The sequence below is a fragment of the Equus przewalskii genome, chromosome 32, assembly GCF_037783145.1.
Source record: "Equus przewalskii isolate Varuska chromosome 32, EquPr2, whole genome shotgun sequence".
NCBI lineage: Eukaryota > Metazoa > Chordata > Mammalia > Perissodactyla > Equidae > Equus > Equus przewalskii.
Window position 1 is genome coordinate 15699606 of NC_091862.1, and position 21080 is coordinate 15720685.

The 21080-nt window shown below is 43.9% G+C and overlaps 1 protein-coding gene across 5 annotated transcripts in view; it reads right to left on the reverse strand.

Annotated features, from left to right (window-relative positions):
- Positions 1-1498: 1498 nt before the first annotated feature.
- The window catches only part of AKAP12 (A-kinase anchoring protein 12), an 87321-nt gene continuing 67739 nt past the window's right edge, over positions 1499-21080 (reverse strand). For 3 of the 5 annotated variants that reach the window (XM_070603217.1, XM_070603216.1, XM_008517000.2), the window contains 2 exons: positions 3256-8212; positions 1499-2547 (listed from right to left, as the gene is read on the reverse strand). In XM_070603217.1, coding sequence (XP_070459318.1) covers positions 3264-8212 — 4949 coding nt within the window. In that variant the 3' untranslated portion in view covers positions 1499-2547; positions 3256-3263. Of the gene's footprint in view, positions 2548-3255; positions 8213-12271; positions 12835-21080 lie in introns of those variants that run through there. The other 2 variants (XM_008517001.2, XM_070603218.1) reach the window with 2 other exon arrangements.

Below are 21080 nucleotides of genomic sequence, written 5' to 3' on the forward strand. Positions count from 1 at the left end.
CAGAATTGTCTTTCAGCTACTGTTAATAGCATTGCTCTTGCTAATAAAACAGTGTTGCTTAACGGACATAGGAATAGAGTTTGCACAGCAGGACTCCAGGGCAGATCCGGATATTGGTACCGAAAAGCACAGTCGTGAAGCAACTACCACCAGAAAACCAGCCGTGATGGCCAGAATGACCTGGCCACACATGGTATGAGAAGGCCAAATATGGATGGGGTGAAGTGGCAGGATGGAATTGAAACCAAAAAAAACCCAAAACACAAAACTACCCAAATCTTCAATCTGTTCAAAATAGCACAGTTTCTTCCTACCATAGAGAGGAAGTCAGTCAACATTTGAAACTACCATAAACTCCTTAACAAATTGCTGTCATCTCCAACACCTTTTAGTCAATCTTCAAAAACTGACACCAGCACGTGGATCTTTTTTTAAGTTCAAAGTTGGCTAAAGAAAGATATTTAGATCAAAGAGGTTTTTTAATTTGGAGTTTAAAAAATTTTAATCATTAAGCACAGGTGGCTAGTTTATATATATGAATAACTCCTAAAATGATATTACATGTTTTCCAACCACAAGGCCATACACTGTGATCAAGAGATGTTTGTTTTGTTTTGAGGAAGATTAGCCCTGAGCTCACATCTGCTACCAATCCTCCTTTTTGCTGAGGAAGACTGGCCCGGAGCTAACATCTGTGCCCATCTTCCTCCACTTTTTATGTGGGACGCCTGCCACAGCACGGCTTGCCAAGCAGTGCCATGTCCGCACCTAGGATCTGAACTGGCAAACACCGGCCCACCGAAGCGGAACGTGCGCACTTAACCACTGTGCCACCAGGCCAGCCTCACGAGATGTCTTTCTAATATGGCCAATTTTTTTTTATTGTAGTTGCGTTTGTTGGTGTAAGAGAAATTATTTTCCAGTTTTAACAGCAAATCTTCTTTCTGTTAAAAGACTATTCTAGTCTTTCTAGAATGTTATGCTTTAAAATCGTTAATGGGCCATCAAAATTTGAGTAAAATTAAAGCAGCATATATGCCAGGCTAGTTCCACATGCAAAAAAGTGGAACTTCAGGTGACTGCTCTTTGTGTGGCAATTGTCTGACAGAATCCTTTCTATATTAGCATGAATCATAAATCATTTGGACATTTAAAAAATTTGCCAAGATCATCTGTAAGGCAAGGCATTTTTACTATGAAGCCTTCTTAAAATTTCTTTCTAGAGACATTTGTCATTAACAAATATTAACACAGAAAATTGACCTTTTCAGAAAAGATGCCACCAGATGGTAGCATTGCATCAGTGCTGTCACTCTGAGAAGCTCTGGTTAATTTCAGCAGCTGCCTCTGCCATGACTTCCTCTGAACATCAGCTCAATGTGGTGTGAAGTGGTGACATCATCTAGCGACTACATTGGAAAGTTCTAGCTTATCTGCTTTTAGATTGCAGTAAACATACATCCCCAGGCTTCCTCATATCTAATAAAACCAGCAAATCTAAATGAAGCAAATATTTTATTTAAATCAGTTGTCAAATCACAATTTATCCAAATGAACAGACTGCAACATTGTTCTTAGAAGAGTGGGCACAAATATGGCACAGACAATCCAGCATCTAGCAAAATACCATCTGTGAAGAGCCTGACTTCTTTTATGCTGTGCGTGAACGGGGTCCAGCATGTGAGAGTAGAATCAAAAACTTAAAACAGTCAATTCTTTTGATAACATGAGAAACATTTCACCGCTCGGCCTCAGGACTAAGCACACTCACCTGTCCCAACAACCATGACAGTAGGAGAAAAGACTTAAAGTTAATCCATTACTGGAAAAAGCTTCCTTCCAACCTCCACTGGGCTAGAAAGGAAAATTTCACAGTAACAATGGAACATTCTGTGTGTTTCAAAAAAAAAAAAAAGCTTTTTATTTTTAGCACACTGTGCATAATAGAAAGTGACCAATTTCAGAGTAATACTAAACATGGACCTAGTCCTTAGTGAATTTTTAAAATAAGAATTGTAGCTTCTGGTCAGGAATGTTGTTTCTAGGAAGCTCTGTTTTCACAGGGTATAACTGAGGCTTAAGGCTTCCCCATGGCGGCACGCCCCATCATATAGTGTGTGATACAAAGGAAATGTATACTACACTGCACACTGCCTGAAACATTCAGAAAAAATATACAATAGATACAGAAGGAGGAGTACTTAAAACATACATATAAATACATAAAGAATGATGCTCCAGTTTGCGAAGTAGGACCAGGTGTTGCCACGTCCAGTTCCAGGTTAAGAATTTAGGATGTTAAATCAGAAACATTATATTGTATCAAGGGACATTAACAGGGTGGTCTTGAAAAGAGGAAATGCTAAATGGCTCTCGCTCCTGATGCAGCCTCAGGATTGTCGGGGGTTCGAGACACGAGATCAGCTGACGTGCCTGCTCTTCGGGTCTCCGAGTTCTGAAATCTCACGGTCTTCAGTCTTCTCAGCAGCATTCCTTTTTCTTCTACTACTTGTCTTCACATTCTGGTCTTGCAAATACACCATGTACCTATAAAAAGAAGCAAGAATCAAAAGTAAATAAAATCTCCCTTCCCTCCCTCATTTAGTTAACAGAATAGTTGAGAAAGTGAGCTGCAGTAACTGGAAACCGTTAAGAGCATAATTTAATTCCGTAAGAAAGCAAGCTGGTGGGGGTCCGGAAAACATCATGCTGCGTGGCCACAGAGCTGAGGGCTGTGGTTGCCCCACACCCACAGTTAGGCTGGTCCCAGGCACTGGAAAATTTTTTAAATGCTTGTTACTACTGCTGGAAAAAATCCATTTTTTCTAGAGAGCTATAAACTAAATTTCAAGCAGTATGACTGAAACTTCCTTTGGACTTTTAGTTATAAAAAATTCAATAAACTTGGTATGGTGCTCCGCGAGCACGACATACTGCTTATGTCTTTGAGCCAAACACACACACAAACGCACACTTGTGCACACACATTTCCCTTTATTTTCTTTGAAAGCAGTCACATTGGCGGTAAAATGAAGTTGTTATTTTCATGACACCAAGAAGACTGAATGGCATTTCAATGAGGAAAAAAAGGGAAACTAACCTAGACTCCTAGTCTAGTTGATGGCTATTTCCCCCAGTTGAAGGTTTTGCATAAATTCATAATTATTGGAACTCCTGCTTCCCTTGTAACAAATTGGCCATCAAATGGCATAAAAGAGGGAAAAATACTTTTAGAAGACCTGGAAGCTTACTTACATGATGTTTTAGGATTCTGTAAGTTCTGATTTTGCTGGTTCTCTCTCTTGTTTCTGTGTTTCCTCCTGTGTTTGTGTTTTGCTCTCTTTTTCTGAATCGCTGTGCACTTTTCCTTCCTGAAGTTCTCCTTCCCGGCCAGCTTCCTTCTCTTTTAGTTTTGGTCCATTTGCATCCGAGGACTCTCTGGTTAAGCCTCCTGAGGCCTCAGCATCTTCCAGGGCCGCGTTCTGGTCCTCAGGGTAATCAACAGCGCCACCCTTTCCATCTTCCTGGGATTCAAGCAGTGACTTCTCTGTTCTTTCTCCTAACCCGACACCATCATCTTCTTCCGGCACAGACTTTGTTCCAGTTGCTTCTCTGTCTCCCTCTGATGGGTCAGTTACCTCTTCAAGCTGCTGGTCATTTACCCTGGAGCTTTCTACTTCAAAGGTCGTGGTCTCTTCCGAAGCGTCCTTCCCATCTGTGGAAACATCTGAATGTGTGTGCTCCACAGTGGTGAGCACAGACTCCTCTTCGGCTGCCATGGTAGGTGTTTCCTCCTGCACAGAGGCCTGAAGTTCCCTCTCTCCTTCCTCAATTTTCTGCCCAGCTTCCTGGCTGTCAGCTATTACGGGTTGAGCCTGTGTCTGGAAGTCAGAGGCGGCTGCTTCTGCACTGGCTAACTGGTCAACGACCGTCTGAATTACATTTTGCACCAGTTTACCGCTCTCAGTCTCAAGTTTCGAAATCTCATTTTCAGCCTTTAAATCTGCCTCTCTTGTTTCCACCTTTCTGACTTCCAGACAGACAACCTGCTCACCATCTTCATCGAGCTTCTGTTTCTGCGACGTGGTTTTATCTTCTTCCAGGTCAGCATGGATGCCTCTCTCGGGGGTGGCAGATATTACTTCCGGTGTAGATTCTGCCTGAGTCTCAGTTCCTGTGGGTGCTGCCTCGTCCCCCGGCTGAGCACTCAAGTCTTCATCTTTCTCAGAGGATTTTTCTTCTGGTACTAAATGTGCGTCTGCAGATTCCAAAGTTTCAGCCTGTGCTAAAATCTTGACGGTTTCTCCTAAGACCTTCTCCTCCACTGCTGCCACTGTTAGAGCTAACGGTGCCTCAGAGCTCTGAACTTGAATTTCTGTGCATGCCACCTCCTCTTGAACTAGCAAAGACGAACTTTCTTCAAAACTGACAACTTCCTTTTCCCCATCTATGACGGTCACCTGAACTGTCTGAACTAGTTGCTCACTGAGCATTTCAGACATGGGAACAGCTGGTTTTTGCTCAAGTTTCTCTTCACTCATTTGGGTTGGCTTTGCTTCCATTTTCTCCTTTTCTTCTTGAACGACCATCTCACTCTCTACTGGGGTTGGAAGAGACTCAGCTTGACTCTGGATTTCAATATCATCCTTCTTTTGCAACTCAGCTTCTTCAGGAACTTCGTCTTTAAGGGTAACGTCAGTTATCTTTTTCTGACTGGTTGTTATTTCCGTGTCTGTAGACACCTCAAGTCCTTCGACAAATGGGACGTCTTTGGTTTCCTCATCAGCACCTCGGGCAGCCTCTTGAATCACCTCAGTCTTTGAAAGAACGGGTACAGTTTCTGCTGATAGCTCTTCATCCGTGTGTTCTAGAACGTCTTCCATTTTTGAATGTTCTTTATTTTCTTCCTGGGGCTGAAAAGTAGAAGGTACTGGAGATATCTCTTTCGGTTCAGGAACTGCCTCATCTTCTCCGACCTGTGATTGTGTACCAGATGCCACCTCCTTATCTTCATGGATTTCCATGACCTTGTCTTGCTGTGTTACACTTAGAGCTTCAAAATCTGCCACTGGGGTGCTTCCATTGGTCTCACTGTCTGTAAGGGTTTCAGCTGAGTCTGGAGCAACAGCCTGTTCTGGTATAATCTCTGATTTTACCCCAACCAAGGTTTCAGCTTGACACGTGGTTACGAGCTCACTGGACTCGACACTCCCCGTGACTTGAGGAACTTTTTCCAAGCTTTCTTGGATGGGCTGTGCAATCTCCTTATCTTGCATCAAAGTCTCAGTTTTAGTTTCTTGTAGGTGTTCTTTCAACACTACGTCCATCTCTTTCTTCACTTCTACTGCCTGAGAATCTTGTGCTTCTTCCACCTTCTCTGGTGTTTTTGACTCTTCCCTCTGCGTCGTCTCCATGGTGTCTTCTGGCCTTCGGGCGTCAGGCAGCTGAGATTCTTCTCTCACTTTTTCTGCGACGGCTTGCAGGACCTCCTGAGTTCGCCTCTCTTGGTCTTCTGCGTCTGGCATGCCGCCTTCCACCTCCTGAACTGGTGTCGCTTCCTCTGTGGTGTCTGGAGACTCAGTTAACTGGGAAACAGCCGAGACCATGTCCGTGGTCTCTTCGGCACCAGAAGCTTCTGTTGTTTCTTCAGCACAAAATGCCTCGGTAGCTGTCACAGCTTCAGAAGTGAACTCCACCTCACTGGCATCTTGGCCCTCAGGCAGAGTTTTGGGAACAATGGGTGCTTCCTCGGCAATGACTTCTCTTTCAAATACCTCCCCAGTTTGCGCTTCAGCATCATCTTCGGCTTGTTCAAGAGGTTCTGTCACAGAGGCAGATATCCAAGAAGGCGACCTTTCCTCAATACTGGTGACGGCCCTTGTCCCGTCGACGACAGCCACGGTCACCGCTTGAACCAGACTCTTACTGAGCTCCTCAGACACATGAACAGCCGCCTTTGGCTCAGGTGCCTCCTCTTTTTGGGCTTGCTGAGCTTCGATTTTTTCCCTTTCGACTGCATCGTACTCAGACAGAGGTACCACAGCCGGGACATCAGAATCATCTTCGTTGACCTCGGCTGGCCCCATATCTTCAGTCGTGGCTTGTTCTTGCTTCCCATCTGCCCTTTTCTTCCTTCGTCCAGGAATAAACTTCTTAATGGAAACCCAAGACTCTTCTTTTCCGGGTTCAACATCCGAGGCGGAATGTTCTAGACCAGACCCAGTTCCAGAGTCTTCACTTCTCTCTTCCAGTTTCGCCTTCGGTTTTTTCCTGGCGGTGACTAATCTCTTAAATGACTCCCAGGTGGAAACGCCCTCCCCTTCGGAGGGGCTCCCAGGCTGCTCAGGCGAGGAGCTTCCTGGCCCTTGATCGTGCTCCTGGGAACCAGCAGGCACAGTGTCTGCTCCTGTTTCTTCTGGCTTTTGGCTGTCTCCTCCCACTGTTTTTGGTCCTCCTTCCTCGTCGGAAGAGGATGCTTTTCTTGCTCTTTTCTTGGAAGATCCCACACAAATTAGAGCTTCCCAGGACACCGACGTGTCCACCTTGCGCTTTGGTTCTTCAGGCTTCTGCTCCTCTCCGTTGCCTTTGCCTTCCTCCTGCATCTCCGAGGCGGCGCTCTCAGTGGACGACAAGGTGGCACTCTTCATCTTCTCCAGTTCCTCCTCTTTATCACTTTCAGAAAGCCTCCGCACACGTTTCTTGGGCGTCACCATCTTTTTGAAGGATGCCCAGGGAGTAACACCCTCTCTCTTTTTTTCTCCGTCCGAAGTCGTTCCTTCTTCGACGTCGGCATCCTGGTGGACATCGGCGACGCCCTTCTCCAGACACGTGATCTCCTCGGGCTCTTCAGGGGACGAGGCAGAGCTCTCGCCCTTCTGCTCGTCTGTACTATCTGGAGAGTCTGCTGAACCTGGGTGTTCCCCTGACTCTTCATCTTCTCTTTTCCCTTTCTGTTTCTTTCCAGAAAGCTTTTTTAAGCCAGTGCTGGTAAACAGTTTCTTTAGAGGACTTCCTTGCACCTTTATTCTCTCTTGTGACGACAGCATTTCCGCCTCGCTTACAACGCCTTCGGGCTGTGTAGACACTGGTTTTTCATGAAGACTTAGTTCGCTGGGCTTGGTCTGTTCCCCTCCGGGGGCACACGTGTCCTCGGCCTTCAGATCCTCAGCAGGTTCAGCTGCCTCAAGTTCCACATCTGCTTCCACCAATTTCTCAGGCAGCAAAGACTCTCCTCTTTCCTCGGCCTCAGCTGTCTGCTCCTCTGTTTTCTTCTCTGTAGTGCTCACATGGACTTCTGCAACAATCTCTACTTTCTCATCAAAGATTTCTGTGGCTAAAGGGGCAGTTTTCTCTTCAGGAGGTCCCTGCACTTGATCGCCAGATGGCACCGCCGCTTTTTCATAGTCAGTTAACAATCCGGCGTCTTTAGGGCCCTCTGTGGGCTCCTGCAGGTGGGGTTGTTCAGAAGTAGCCAGTTTCTCCGAAGCATCTTCTGTCTTCCCATTCTCTTCTGTGTCTACTTTTTCTGCCTCTTGTTCCTTCTTCTTCTCTGACGCTTCCAGCTCCTCCTCCTTAGGCTTCCTGAAACTCGTCTTTTTTCGCCAGCCAGCCCACCCTTGAGTGAAGAATTTCTTGAAGGGGGATGCTGTTTCACTGGCCACCGGGCTGGTCGGGGACTCTGGAGATTTGGTGGGTTCTGTTTCTCGTTTCTCTTCTCCTTCCTCTTTGCCCTCCCCAGCTGCTGGACCAGACTCAGCCGGAAGAGGAATTTCCGGGCTGCTCTGCTCGTGTTTGAGAGTCTCTTCAGGCTTCTCCGTGGACTGTCTCAGTTCGCTTTCCTTCGGTGTTGCTTCTCCGGTCTCCCGGCTGGGCTCCGGGTGGTCACCAGCCCCATCCGATCCTCCGGCAGCTTCGCCTTCATCTTTTTTGACGGTGAGTAGCTGGACACTGTCAGACTTCTCGGCCTTATCCTTTTTCACAGTGAACTTGAAGCCGACAAACTTGAACACCTTCTTAAATCCAACATCATTAGCCTGGGACTCAGCAGCTTGTGTCAGCTCCCCCAGAGTACTCTCTGAAGAAGGAATCTGTTCCATCATTTCAGGCATTTCCTCCTGCCCATCCTTTGTGATGTCCTGGACAACCGCCGCGTTAGCAGCCATCTCTTTATCTGAGTCCCTTTCACTCACATCTTCAGATTCTCTCTGTCCAACTATTGACAGAAAAAAAGAGAGGGGAGGGGGACAAGGGAGAAAATGATTACAATTCAAGAAAAGTAAACATTTTTAAAACATGACCAAGGAATACTTTTTTTTTTTTTTTTTGAGGAAGATTAGCCCTGAGCTAACATCTGCTGCCAATCCTCCTCTTTTTGCTGAGGAAGACGGGCCCTGAGCTAACATCCATGCCTGTCTTCCTCTACTTTATAAGTGGGATGCCTGCCACAGCATGGCTTGCCAAGCAGTGCATAGGTCCACACCCAGGATCCAAACTGGTGATCTGGGCTGCTGAAGCAGAACGTGTGAACTTAACCACTGCACCACCGGGCCAGCCCCTGAATACTCTCTTTAATGTCAGGCAATTCCAGGATAGGGTAAGGGTCTTATCAGTATTTGTAAATCTCAATAGATTAGGCAGCATCTCCTTCTTTCAAATGACATTTAAAAATTCAGGTTCATTGGGCCGGCCCCATGGATGAGTGGTTAAGTTCGCACACTCCACTTTGGCAGCCCAGGGTTCATGGCTTGGGTCCTGGGCACAGACCTACACACCAGTCATCAAGCCATGATGAGGTGGGGTCGCACAGAGCAGAACTAGAAGGACTTACACTAGAATATGCAAACTACATACTGGGGCTTTGGGGAAGAAAAACTAAAAGAGGAAGATTGGCAACAGATGTTAGCTCAGGGCCACACAGAGGCAAACTGGCACGGATGTCAAATTCAGGGCTAATCTTCCTCAACAAAAAAAGAGGAAGATTGGCAGTGGATGTTAGCTCACGGCTAATCTTCCTCGCCAAAAAAAAAGAGACAGAGAGAGACAAATCAATGTGATTTAATAAAAGGAGGAGCACCATGCTAAATTAAGAAATTTAAGTAATATTAACCACCAGAGATGGCAGGCATGGTTCTGGATTGGATATTCGTTTGGGCAAACCAGCTAAAGGACACTTTTGGGTCCTCTTGGGAAAATGTAAATATAATTTGGGATTAGATGAGATAAATTTTTACTGAAATGAACGAGTAGAAATTTTGACTGAAGAAAAAGCAGGTTACCAAACAGTATATATAGTATGACCTCATTTTGCTTTAAAGAATCTGTCTCTTTCACATGCACACATCGCCATCACATACGATCTCCAGGGGGTGGGAATGTGACATATTTTAGTTTTGATTGTCTGAATTTTCTAATTTCCTACATAGGATATGTATTACTTTCTGCGGTAAACTAAAAGGTCAATTAAAATTGACACAAAGAAAGGTCTTAATAAACATATTCTAACAACATACTTAATGTTGCAGCACAAAATGAAGCTTAACAACTATAACTAGTCTCTATACCAATAGGGAACCATTAGAACACAGCAATTAATATTTGAAATACAATATTTGGAAATATAGAACCACACGCTTCCCAAAATCCATAAATTCCTTCAGTCTATAAAATCCTATTTCCCCACAGATAATTTTATTTACTTATATATTGTAAATATGTAAAACATATTTACAAATCTATGTTTACAAATTTCCATCGTACTATTTATTGGGTTTTCTCTGGAAACTGAAGCGTAGAAATTAACTAAAGAACTGTTGAAGGTGCTACACCAAGTTAAGACTAGAGCCCTGTTTCAGTGTGCCTTGGATGGTGCTGTAAGTTAACCGAATGTCCTTTTTTTCCCACTTGCTTTTTCTTTTCAAACATCACCAGATGTATGGATATTCATACATGAAAACGGTAGATTATCTGGGCCTGTTATTCCGCAGAGATTAAGGAAGTGTACTGAGGACAAGTGCTAATTCTCCCCAGAGCGGCTGTGGGGGGCGGGCCTTTGCCCTGGTGACAGGGCCACAGTCGTTTCTGTCAAGAGTTTTGGGAATGAGCCAATCCTCACTTATTAGAACTGATATCACCATCTAAGGGAGCCTTAAAAAAATAAAAATTTGAAAATACTGAGAACTGAACATTTCAGATACCAAAGGAAGTTGGAAGGAAAACCAAAAATCTCATTATATGGACCTGAAGTACCCTTCCTAAGAGATTTTCTTTTTTAAAAAAAATCACTATGGGGGCCAGCCCCATGACTGAGTGGTTAAGTTCGTGAGCTCCACTTTGGCAGCCTCGGGTTCACCAGTTCAGATCCTGGGCACAGACCTAGCACCACGCATCAAGCCATGCTGAGTCAGTGTCCCACATAGCACAACCAGAAGGACCCACAGCTAGAATATACAACTATGTACTGGAAGGCTTTGGGAAGAAGAAGAAAAACAAAAAGATGAAGATGAAGATGTCAGCTTAGGTGCCAATCTTAAAAAAGAAAAATCGCTATGGAATACACACGTTAGTGACCAACTTTAGATTTCATAAACAAGAAAGAAACAAAGATCATCCACATTAAACACGGAGGCAAATATTCTAAGAGAGAGAAAGAGCCAGACATCTATGTCCCACCCCCAACAGTGTTGTTTTTAGGTCAGAGTCTTCCAGGGAACATTATCTTTCCATTATTTTTTTTTAAACCATGTATAATCTTCAGAAATGAGAAGACAATGCTGTCAGTTTCCATTTTTTCCCATTATAGACCTCCTTGTAGTTAAATCTCAAGATTTCTTTAAGTGCATTTCAATGAACTACTTCTTACAAATTTCCCCAATTATTAAAGCATACCCACCACAGAACTTTCTACAAACACTTCTAATGCAACACAAGAGACGTGACAGTCTTTTTTAAAAGGTGGATGATATCATTGGAAATACACTAGAGAAAAAAGTCAAACCCCAATAATAAACTGTGTTCCAGTACAGTATTATTAGTAATGAACACAAACATAAGTTTCCTGCCACACGTACGAGTTAAAAACACTCATTAACTAACTTCTAGAATTCATTGGAAAAGGCAGACGTTTTGCTAACATACTGGGAGAAAACAGGTATTAAACACACCATATTCCCCCCAATTTTCCCTCCATGTTCCTAAATCTGTGTTTCCATTTGTAACACTTTTTTTAAAATTCTGGGATTGATTGGAATGTTTACAGTCAAATCTAAGGAAACAAGGACGAACAGCTGCCAACTGGCAAAACAAAACAGCTATTGATAGCCCTGGAACAGCTTAGCAATATTCAGATCTTCTCTTTAGATAGAATGTTCTACGAGCTGAACACATAAAAAAAGAAAAGTATAGAAAACATCACAGGAAAGTTTTAAATCCTAACTGGTCAACTGGTCTGTAGTCCCTTTTGACCTAAGTAATCCTGGGAGCTACTGTGGTCAGAGGAACCTTGCAGCCGGAGCCCCTGCTGGCCCAGATGACGCCTTTGTGCCTTGTGCACAGCGTGGGCAACCCAGCTCAGCCCTGATTGCAGCTGCCACTTGCGTTCTGCACAAGGCCAGGCCCCCGTAGAGACCTTACAGGGCCCAAGGCCGTTTAAATTAGGTTTCAACAGAAAAATCGAACTCTGATCGCACACTTGCACATCAGAGGTATGTATCCTGCCCCAAAACACGTGCGATCACGAGGCCAACCACTCGGAGGCTTGCAACCCGCAATGAAACCCACATCTTATTTTTCCTGTTACTCGCTACACATTCCCCAGGTTGCAGCCCCAGCAGCGAGGCCTGTCCATCCTGCCTCGCATCCCACATTTCGCTCGTTTCCAGACTCTCTAATGAAAGCAATTTCTGGCCTTTGTGATTTTTTGAGACCTCATCAAATTATCATTTGAAAATGATAATTTTCTACCTCTTCTCCTGCCCAAAGCCCTTCCCAGCTGACTCCAGCCCGCACAGTCTCTATTCCAACCCCGACACCCCTTCCAAATCAGTGTCTTCCAGGCTGCGCGCTCTTCCGGCAAGAAGCACCGAGCGGCCCGGGGCATCGCCTGCACTGCGGTCCTGTCCTCAAATCTCCGGGTTGGATGAAGGCTCCAAGGACGGAGGGTTTGGGCAAACCCTGCCGAGGGCAGGACAAGATCCGGGGCAGCAGGGTCTTGTGTTCGAGCCGGGAGGGTCTCTCCACAGCCCCGGGCATCGCCTGGTCCCCTCCCAACACCTGCCTGCGTGCGTCCAAGGATGGAAGCCCACAGGCCTGTCTTTGGCCGGTGCTAACGGACACCAGGCGTCCCGCCCGCCACGTCCCCGGGGCGAACCGCCGCGGGGGGACGCGCCACTCACAGCAAAGGTGACTCCACCAGGGCATGGCGCGCGCCCTACAGAGGCCCGGGAGACCCAGCCTTCCTCTCCCGGCTGCCCCATCGCTGGATGGACACTGGCGGCGGAGGGCAGGCCGGGCCGCTGACGAGGGCGTCCCCTGCGGGCCAGCGCGCGCGTCACAGAGGGCGCAGCCGCCTCGCGCCTGCCGTCCCCAACGCTTCAGGCCTCCCAACCTGCAAGGAAAAGCCCCCGGAGACCCCGTGCTTCCCCCCATTGGGGACTCTCATCAAATCCCAGCACACTCGAGGCCGAAAACCAGTCCTAAATGGTTAAATGACTGCCAACATGCCGCTCAACCTCACTGCTGTTGCCTTCCACTGCCGCTCTGTCATCCGCACTGCAATCCATCAAGTGGCACATTCCAAAAGCAGCACAGCACGGCAATGGCCGAGGGCACGCAGGGACCGGGGCATGGGGGTGCCTGGTTGCCACGGCTTTAATGTCTGGGGACCTCGCACATGTTCACATGACAAAGCATCATCTGGTGTCATAGAGAGCCCTAGAATTTGAAGCTAGAGGTCACCTGGTCCCTCCAAACCGGTTTACCGGGAAGGAAACTGACTTCAAAAAGGGTTATATGTGGGAAATGCAAAATAGAGCAGTCACTTCGGAAGACAGTCTGGCAGTTTCTTACAAAACCAAACACACTCAACATTGGATCCAGCCATCATGCTCCTTGGTATTTACCCAAGTGAGTTGAAAACAGGTCCATACAAAAAGCTGCGCATGGATGTTCACAGCAGCTTTATTCTTAATTGCAAAAACTCAGAAGCAAGCAAGATGTTCTTCATTAGGTGAATGGATAAATAAACTATGGTACGTCCAAACAATGGAATATTAGCGCTAAAAAGAAATGAGCTATCAAGTCATGAAGAGATATGGGGGAACCTTAAATGCATATTATTAAGTGAAAGAAGCTGATCCTAAAAGGCTACATACTGAAGGATTCCAACTATATGACATTCTGGAAAAGGCTAACGATGGAGACAGTGAAAAGATCAGTGTTGCCAGGGGTAGGGCGGGGGAGAGAGGGACCCACAGGCAGAGCAGAGGAAGTCAAGGGCCGTGAAACTACTCTGTATGATACTATAATGGTAAACGGATGTCATTATACACTTGGTCAAACCCATGCAATGACACCACCAAGAGTGAACCCTAATGTAAACTATGAGGTTGGGGTGATAATGATGTGTCACTGTAGGCTCATCAAATGTAACAAACGGACCGCTCTGGTGGGGATGTTGATAGAGACACTATGCATGTGTAGGGGCAGGGGGCATATAGGAATTCTCCATATTTTCCACTCATTTTTGCTGTGAACCTAAAACTGCTCTGAAAGATAAACTCTATTTGTTTAAACTGGTCATATGACTTGGCCAGTGTCATATAGTAGGTGTGTGGCATCTCTGGTGGGCCAAAGGCTGGCACCAGGGCACGTCGAGTCAATGCATTAAATAGGAGCAAAACACAAAGTTTGTCTTTTTAAAAGAACAATTAATTCTATATACTTTCAAAGCATTAAAATTCTTGTTTTCCGTAAATCGTTAAAACTTTTTAAAATTTGTAACTGTCACGTATGACAAGAAAAGGTATTTAGGCATGTCAACTCCCACATTTAGATGGAAAAATTGCTATATGTCTGGTGTGAACAGCAATTTAAATTCTATTTCAGCGTAAAAAGTGTTTTTTTCATGGTTACAGTCATGCTTTAAAAACAAGAAAGAATGGATATGCCCTACCCACCCACTCACGGACAGTGATTCAAATGATGACCTGACCATCCTTTTGCAGCCATCAAGGTAAAGACTGGATAAAGCCAAGAATCAGTGGGTTCTTAATTGGGGGAGTGGGCAGGATATTTACATGCTTGATAGTCAAAAGAGTGAGGAAACCCCACTTATGCAGTGGAGAAGTCCGGCAACAGCTTAACATCGACCCATGAGGGACAGCTGGACACTGTGTGCAATACCCTGAGAAGGACACAGTAGCATCTGTGGCTAAGAATGCACAACCCAAATTGAATTAGGAGAAAACAAACAAAAAATAAAGAATTCGGTGGAAATGGAGAGAGGAGAACTATATGCTTCGAACATGTCAGCGTCTACAAAGGCTACAGAAATGTTCCAGATTGAAAGAAAGTAAAGAATATGGCATGTAGGGGCCAGCCCTGGTGGCACAGTGGTTGAGTCTGGCGTGCTCTGCTTCGGCGTCCCAGGTTCAGTACGAAGGCACAGACATACACCACTCATCTATCAGTGGCCATGCTGCGATGGCAGCTCACATACAAAACAGAGGAAGACTGGCAACAGATGTTAGTTCAGGGTGAATCTTCCTCAGCAAAAAAATAAAATAAAATAAAATAAAATAAAGCCTCTTACCACCCCCCAAAAGCATATGGCATGTAATACCCAATCCAAAGATGGATCCTATAATGCAAGGGGAAAATGCTAAAGGAAATTATTAGATTAACTGATAAAACTGGAATAAGGATGGTGGATTAGTATAATAATAATGTAAACATATGGCATTGATAAGGGTACTAAGGTTATAAAGGGAATGCCTCTATTCTTAGGAAATACACAAGTATTTAGGAGTAAAGGAACATGCTGTATGTAACTTACCCTCAAATGGTTCAGAAACTTTTCTATCTCATGCCTACATAAGACACGACACAAACCTCCAAGCTGGTTTTTGTTTTCGTTTTGTTTTCCAACAGAAGAGATCAAATGAGGTAAAACGCTAACAGTGGGTAAATCTAGGTAAAGGGTGTATATATAAGGATGTTCTCTATACTATTTTTATTTTTGCAACTTTCTGTAAGCTTGAAGTTATTGTTTTAAAAAAATCACTCAGATGAATAAACAAGTGCGGATAACTAACAAAAATAGAGAAAACAGCAAAAATAGAAGAGAGTGAAGAGTCACCCTACCTGATTTTAGAGGAGGACACTGGATCTTTGCCTCACATCATATACCATAATAGAAATTTTATGCATGTATTAAATCATTGAAAAACTGCCTTCCTTCTCCCTCCAAAAAGAGAGAGAATTCAGATAGAGGGGAACAAGAATGAAGAGCATAAATTCTGGAGACAATCTGTTGTTCAAATTTCCGCGGCACCACTTAAGCACTGGGCCCTTGGGCAAATTTCCTGAAGCTTCTTAGTGACGTCACCTGTAACAGGTCACCTCCAGAACTTCCTGCAAAGGCTGGTTAGGCGGAGGAAGTCCCAGTTGGCCATCTTTAATGATAATAAAACAAAAACTCTAATGGTTCCTTTGTTTGCTTCTTGTTTTCTTCAGAACAGAACTACTTATTTTTTTTTTTTTTTTTTAAAGATTTTATTTTTTCCTTTTTCTCCCCAAAGCCCCCTGGTACATAGTTGTGTATTCTTCGTTGTGGGTTCTTCTAGTTGTGGCATGTGGGACGCTGCCTCAGCGTGGTCTGATGAGCAGTGCCATGTCCGCGCCCAGGATTCGAACCAACGAAACACTGGGCCGCCTGCAGCGGAGCGCACGAACTTAACCACTCGGCCACGGGGCCAGCCCCCAGAACTACTTATTTTTAATTACTTTTTACCGATTCCAAAAGTAATCAATATTAATTGTAGTAGACTTAAAAATATGGAAAATTGGGAATAACATCCATAAAGATAATGTCCAGAGATAATCACTATTAATATCTCTGAGTGTTTTCTTCTGGATTCAATAGTCTTCAAAACTACAACATAATGGCTGCATAATTAATTTTCACGTCTCCCTCATGTTAGACAATTTATGTTGGTCCAAGTCTTCACTATCGCACTACGTCACAAACATTCACGTGCACAAAATCACTGTCCAAACCCCAGAATGTGTCTCTGAACAGCAGAGGGCAGCATTGAGCAGCTTTCAGATCTTCCACGCTGGACCTCTTGAGACTTTCCCGGACCTTCAGGACCAGAAGATGCTGCAGAAATCCACCAATACATCAAGTGTAGGTGCCCTTTCAGATTCTGTAAAGTCAAACATCATATTGCACCTATTCTTACCTCTTTGACTTCCAACATAAACACTTCATAGGGAAAAAACAGGGCACAGACATCTTGAGTTAGCTCCCTGTCCTCTCTCTTTATTTGTGAAGATCTAGACCCTTTCCTCATTTTGGGCCAAGAGCAAGTCCAATGTGGCCACAGCCGTTCTTTCTGTGAACTCCCTTCCTCACTTTTCCTTCTCTCCCAAACCAAACCGTATACAGTTCATCAAAATCACCCCACATTTCCCAGGGTCTGGCTGAAGGAGGAGATCCCCAGGCAAGATCATCGTCATTCCCACTCGTGTTCTAGTTTGTGGTTAGTTTTTTAAAGGTATTTCTATGTGCTGTCTGCATATGGTTCTGAATGAGTGAAAGATCACAGGTTGGTGAGCAAAAGGGAGGCTGCTAAATGCATACAAGAACAGCCTAAAGGATGTGGTAGCACGGACGAGAGGACCAAGCCAGCAGGTTTGGCTGTTGGGAATGAAGGGAGTACGTGAGTGACAGGAGGCTGACATTAATATCTTCCAGGTATCTTAAAGATAGCCCAATGTTCACCTGTTCAGACTCAGCATAACAGAATCCATTCACAACCATACTCACAAACATTCATTAATAAATTTGCTCTTAAGCAAGAATCTCAAACGCCCATAAAGTCAAAATACGACGCTCACTTATTCACTGATGCCACCATTCAGCTAGAAACTCCACATTCTCCCCAGGCATCAAAAATGGCCCAAAGGTTTGGAAAGAGAGTCAATCCATGAGTCAACCAGAAATGCTGTAGGAGGCAGGATTGGCTGACACTTCCAGCTTCATACTGTCCTGCTAGTCCCTGGTCCTCTCTCCCCACCCTACAGACACTGAAAAGGGCAGAAAAGACTACAGACCTTGCAAAGGTCCACACATTCTTTGGCACCACCCAGCACAGTCTTGCCTGGTATACAGCTTGTGTCGACATGTTTTTCCACATCCACCATTAGTGGAAGCAGCATCATCCAAGTCTTGTTTCTTACATGAACCCTACCACAGAAACCATGTCTTTCTGGTCTCTTCTTCTGGGAGGAGATTCTAATCATATGCCTGTCTGAGTGTCCGTATCTTGAAAACATTACTTGGAAAAGAAAAGAATGACTTCAAAAGTGACCTAATTTTCTGAACATGCCCTCGCAGGAGGTTCCTTAGGATGAAGGTATGGCACAGAGATGCAGGAAGGGTACAGGCTGGACACGCACAAAGTCGCTAGTGCAGCTTCTCAGCAAGGCTTTGGTATGCTTTTTGTTTGTCTTCTGCTTTTCTAAGGGAGATGAAAGATATCCTCAAATAAACAGTGAAAGGGAGAAGAAAAACGACAACCAGCAGTGCACACTTTCTGGAGTGAACATCTGTCACTATATTTTCATCATTAGAAGTATGAACTACTGTCAATTACATTACAGGAAAACTTAGAACACAGCGTTAATAATGATCTCTTATGCATTTTTTAATATTTTGAACAGGTTTGTCATCGCAAGTCCCTTCCAGGCTTAAAAAAAACAACTCTGGACTGAGGAATATTCATGAAGTCGAATGAACGTGGTATTACATGAAAAGTTGTATCTTTAATGGTGTCTCAAGACATCAATGCTTGAAATCATTTCACGTACACAAACCCCACTTTGGCAGAACTGTTAAAGCTTTTCCCATTTAGGTGTTATCTTCTACTAAACTAAACTATGGTTATCTGTAGACAAATGTCCAGTGAATCTCAATGTATAAAATCAATCACAATGAATACAGGAAAATATACATTCTCCTTGTGAAAATATCATAATTCTCCTGCCTCCCCAGTCTCAAAGGGTCCATGATCCCAAAAAAGCAAAAGCTGCTTTCAGCATGGACACCCTGCCCTCAAGTTCTACAAAATGCAATAATCAGTTGTTCCAAAAGCTGCAAGATTGCCTTTCTTTTCCAAAAACTCAGAGATTAAGAGATGAAAGTATAACTTGTTTTCTTTTATTTTACAGGTATAAAAGAAAAAACAACACTTTGAAGGAAAATTTCCTATTCTGTATTACAAAATTTTAACTTTTTTTAATCCAAACTTAGCTATCATATTTCGATGAAACAACTATCATTTTTGTTAGAGAAAAAGTGCAATACCGCAAAAAGCTACAAGGCTGATTGTTTAAGTTTGGCGTAACCGAGTGTTCCCCACTCCCCACGCACATCGGGGCCGCTTGCTTCCACATCTGGAACTGGTTAGCTTTCCCCCACGATTTGCAGGGTTGTCCTGGAATTTTTCCAGGAATTCTCTGCATTCTAAATTCATCCCTTATATCCTACACACCCAGCGTTCCTTGTTCCAACCTTCATTAACCACAAAACCTCCAAGGGGAGATGTTTCACTGAGATTAAAACTCAGAGAAGCGAAACCCCATACAGGAGCTCACAGGAGATGGTCATCATCGGCCCTGGTCTTGACAGTGGTGTTCAGTGATCCCTTAGACATCTGGGCAGGCTTGTAAAAACGTGGGTACCACTAGCCAATATCAGCATCCTTCACACCACGAGAAAGATTCTCACCAAGGCGCTCTGCAGGGGTGCTTCTTGTAGCTGCGGAGGGAGCACCAAGAGAAACTTCGTTTTCATGATGAAAAGGGGGGTCTGCAACCACTTTTTGCAGGATTATCGTGGGGAACAATAATGACCACACAGAATGAGCACTCAGTAAGCAGGAGTCATTACTCAATACTCAGACAGTCTATTTGCATAGAAAAGTGAGTTATAAATAAACTAGAATGTTAGGGAAATCAAGAAAGATATTTTCCCAATTCAAAAAGCTTTTTTTTTTTTTTGCTGGCATGCCATGGATATATGGGTGGTGGAGGGGACGTGTCCATCATCATCGGGTCAAATTGCTTATTTCCTAGTCTGTAAACTAAGTTATTGCTACCATGATGTGAGGGAAAGGCTTCAGGGAAGGCAATACTATGGAATGTGAAAAATCAATCATTTCATAATTCATGTTCTGCTGCATCCCTGTCAGCGGTTTGTGTGTATGGGGTCCAGGGCGGGTGGGGGGGGAGTGGGGGGGGTGGGGAACGGTCAGTCTTAAGTGTCAGCTTTCCCCTCCTTTCGGAAATGAAAACTCGTTCCTAAGAAGCTCTACAAAAATATCATTAGTCTTGTTTCTTTCCCATTAATTACAAACTTTAAGCACACTCCTCAAAGAAGGTAACACTACAACAAGGACAAGAATAACTTTCTTCCACATTTTAAATCAGTAATCCCAAAAGTTAAAGAAATCCTTGATTTTTAATTAATCTTTAACGCCAATTTTAAAACCTTCACTGCTTTTCAAGATTCTAACCAACGATTTCAAGACTACTGACTATAAATCTTCTTTATCTGGTAACTTGTCAGAGGGGAAAAAAAAGCAGTTGAAAACTCTTTGATTTTTTACTTCTTCCACTAAGAAACGTTTGCTCTTAAATTTTTGGAGTTAAGATTTGCTGTGCGTTTTCTTATCACCAGGAAAAAGTACCAAAATTTTGCTACATCCCTCCATACCCACACTGTAATGAAAGTAAACCTCAGACAGCAACAGATCCAATTACATGAAATTGCCTTAAAAATTAGACAGTCTTTCCTACTGTTTCTGTTCATTAATCATTCCATTGGGATTATCTGAACCAATTTTTTAAAGCCCCAAGTACCCCAAGTTTAACTCTTACTTACTGTTAAAATGGACCACATTAGGGGCCAGCCGGGCGCAGCGGTTAAGTGCACATGTTCTGCTTCGGGGGCCCCGGGTTCCCTGGTTCGGATCCCGGGTGTGGACAAGGCACCGCTTGGCAAGCCGTGCTGTGCTAGGTGTCCCACATATAAAGTAGAGGAAGATGGGCACAGATGTTAGCTCAGGGCCAGTCTTCCTCAGTGAAAAGAGGAGGATTGAGCAGCTAGTTCAGGGCTAATCCTCCTCAAAAAAAAAAAAAAAAAAAAGGACCACCTTCCTTTCCCACAGGAAACTCACCCAGGAAAGAGCTGGGGTGGTAGAAGCCCCACCCCCTGTGACACCCCACAAACCACACTCCCAGGCAAACTTTCTCTGCATTGGGTGTTTCTATGTTTCATTCACAGAAAAATAGATAATCTGGAAAAATGGAGAATTTGGGTTTTTTATTTTATTTTGTAGAGTCTATTTAATAATAATTTCTAGGGATCATATGAACTTTCATACTGAGTAAATTGTAGAAAGGCTGGTGAAATTAACTTGGGAAAGGAATTTTAAGGAAATCTCAAAATAAACAAGCTAATCTATAGGAAGTGTGAGATATTTTTAGTTTTGCTAAACTTTCACATCATTTAAAATTCCAAAGAAGGACAAGGCTTTGCTGAAGCACTTATAGTGAGAAAAATTTTCAGTCCTAGAAATTCTATACTGTGCTTTTAAGAAAACGTAGATTTGGTGCATAATGATCTCAAATATTTAGAGAAGAACAGGTTTTATAAATCTAAACCAGCAAACGGAGGTTAATTTTTCTTGATGGGGGAAAGGCAGAGAGAGGAAGAGGAAACAGGCAGATTCTTAAAGAGTCAGGCCACGGCACGAAGTGCACAAAACAATCAAAGTTTTGTTTTGTTAACAGAACGGCAA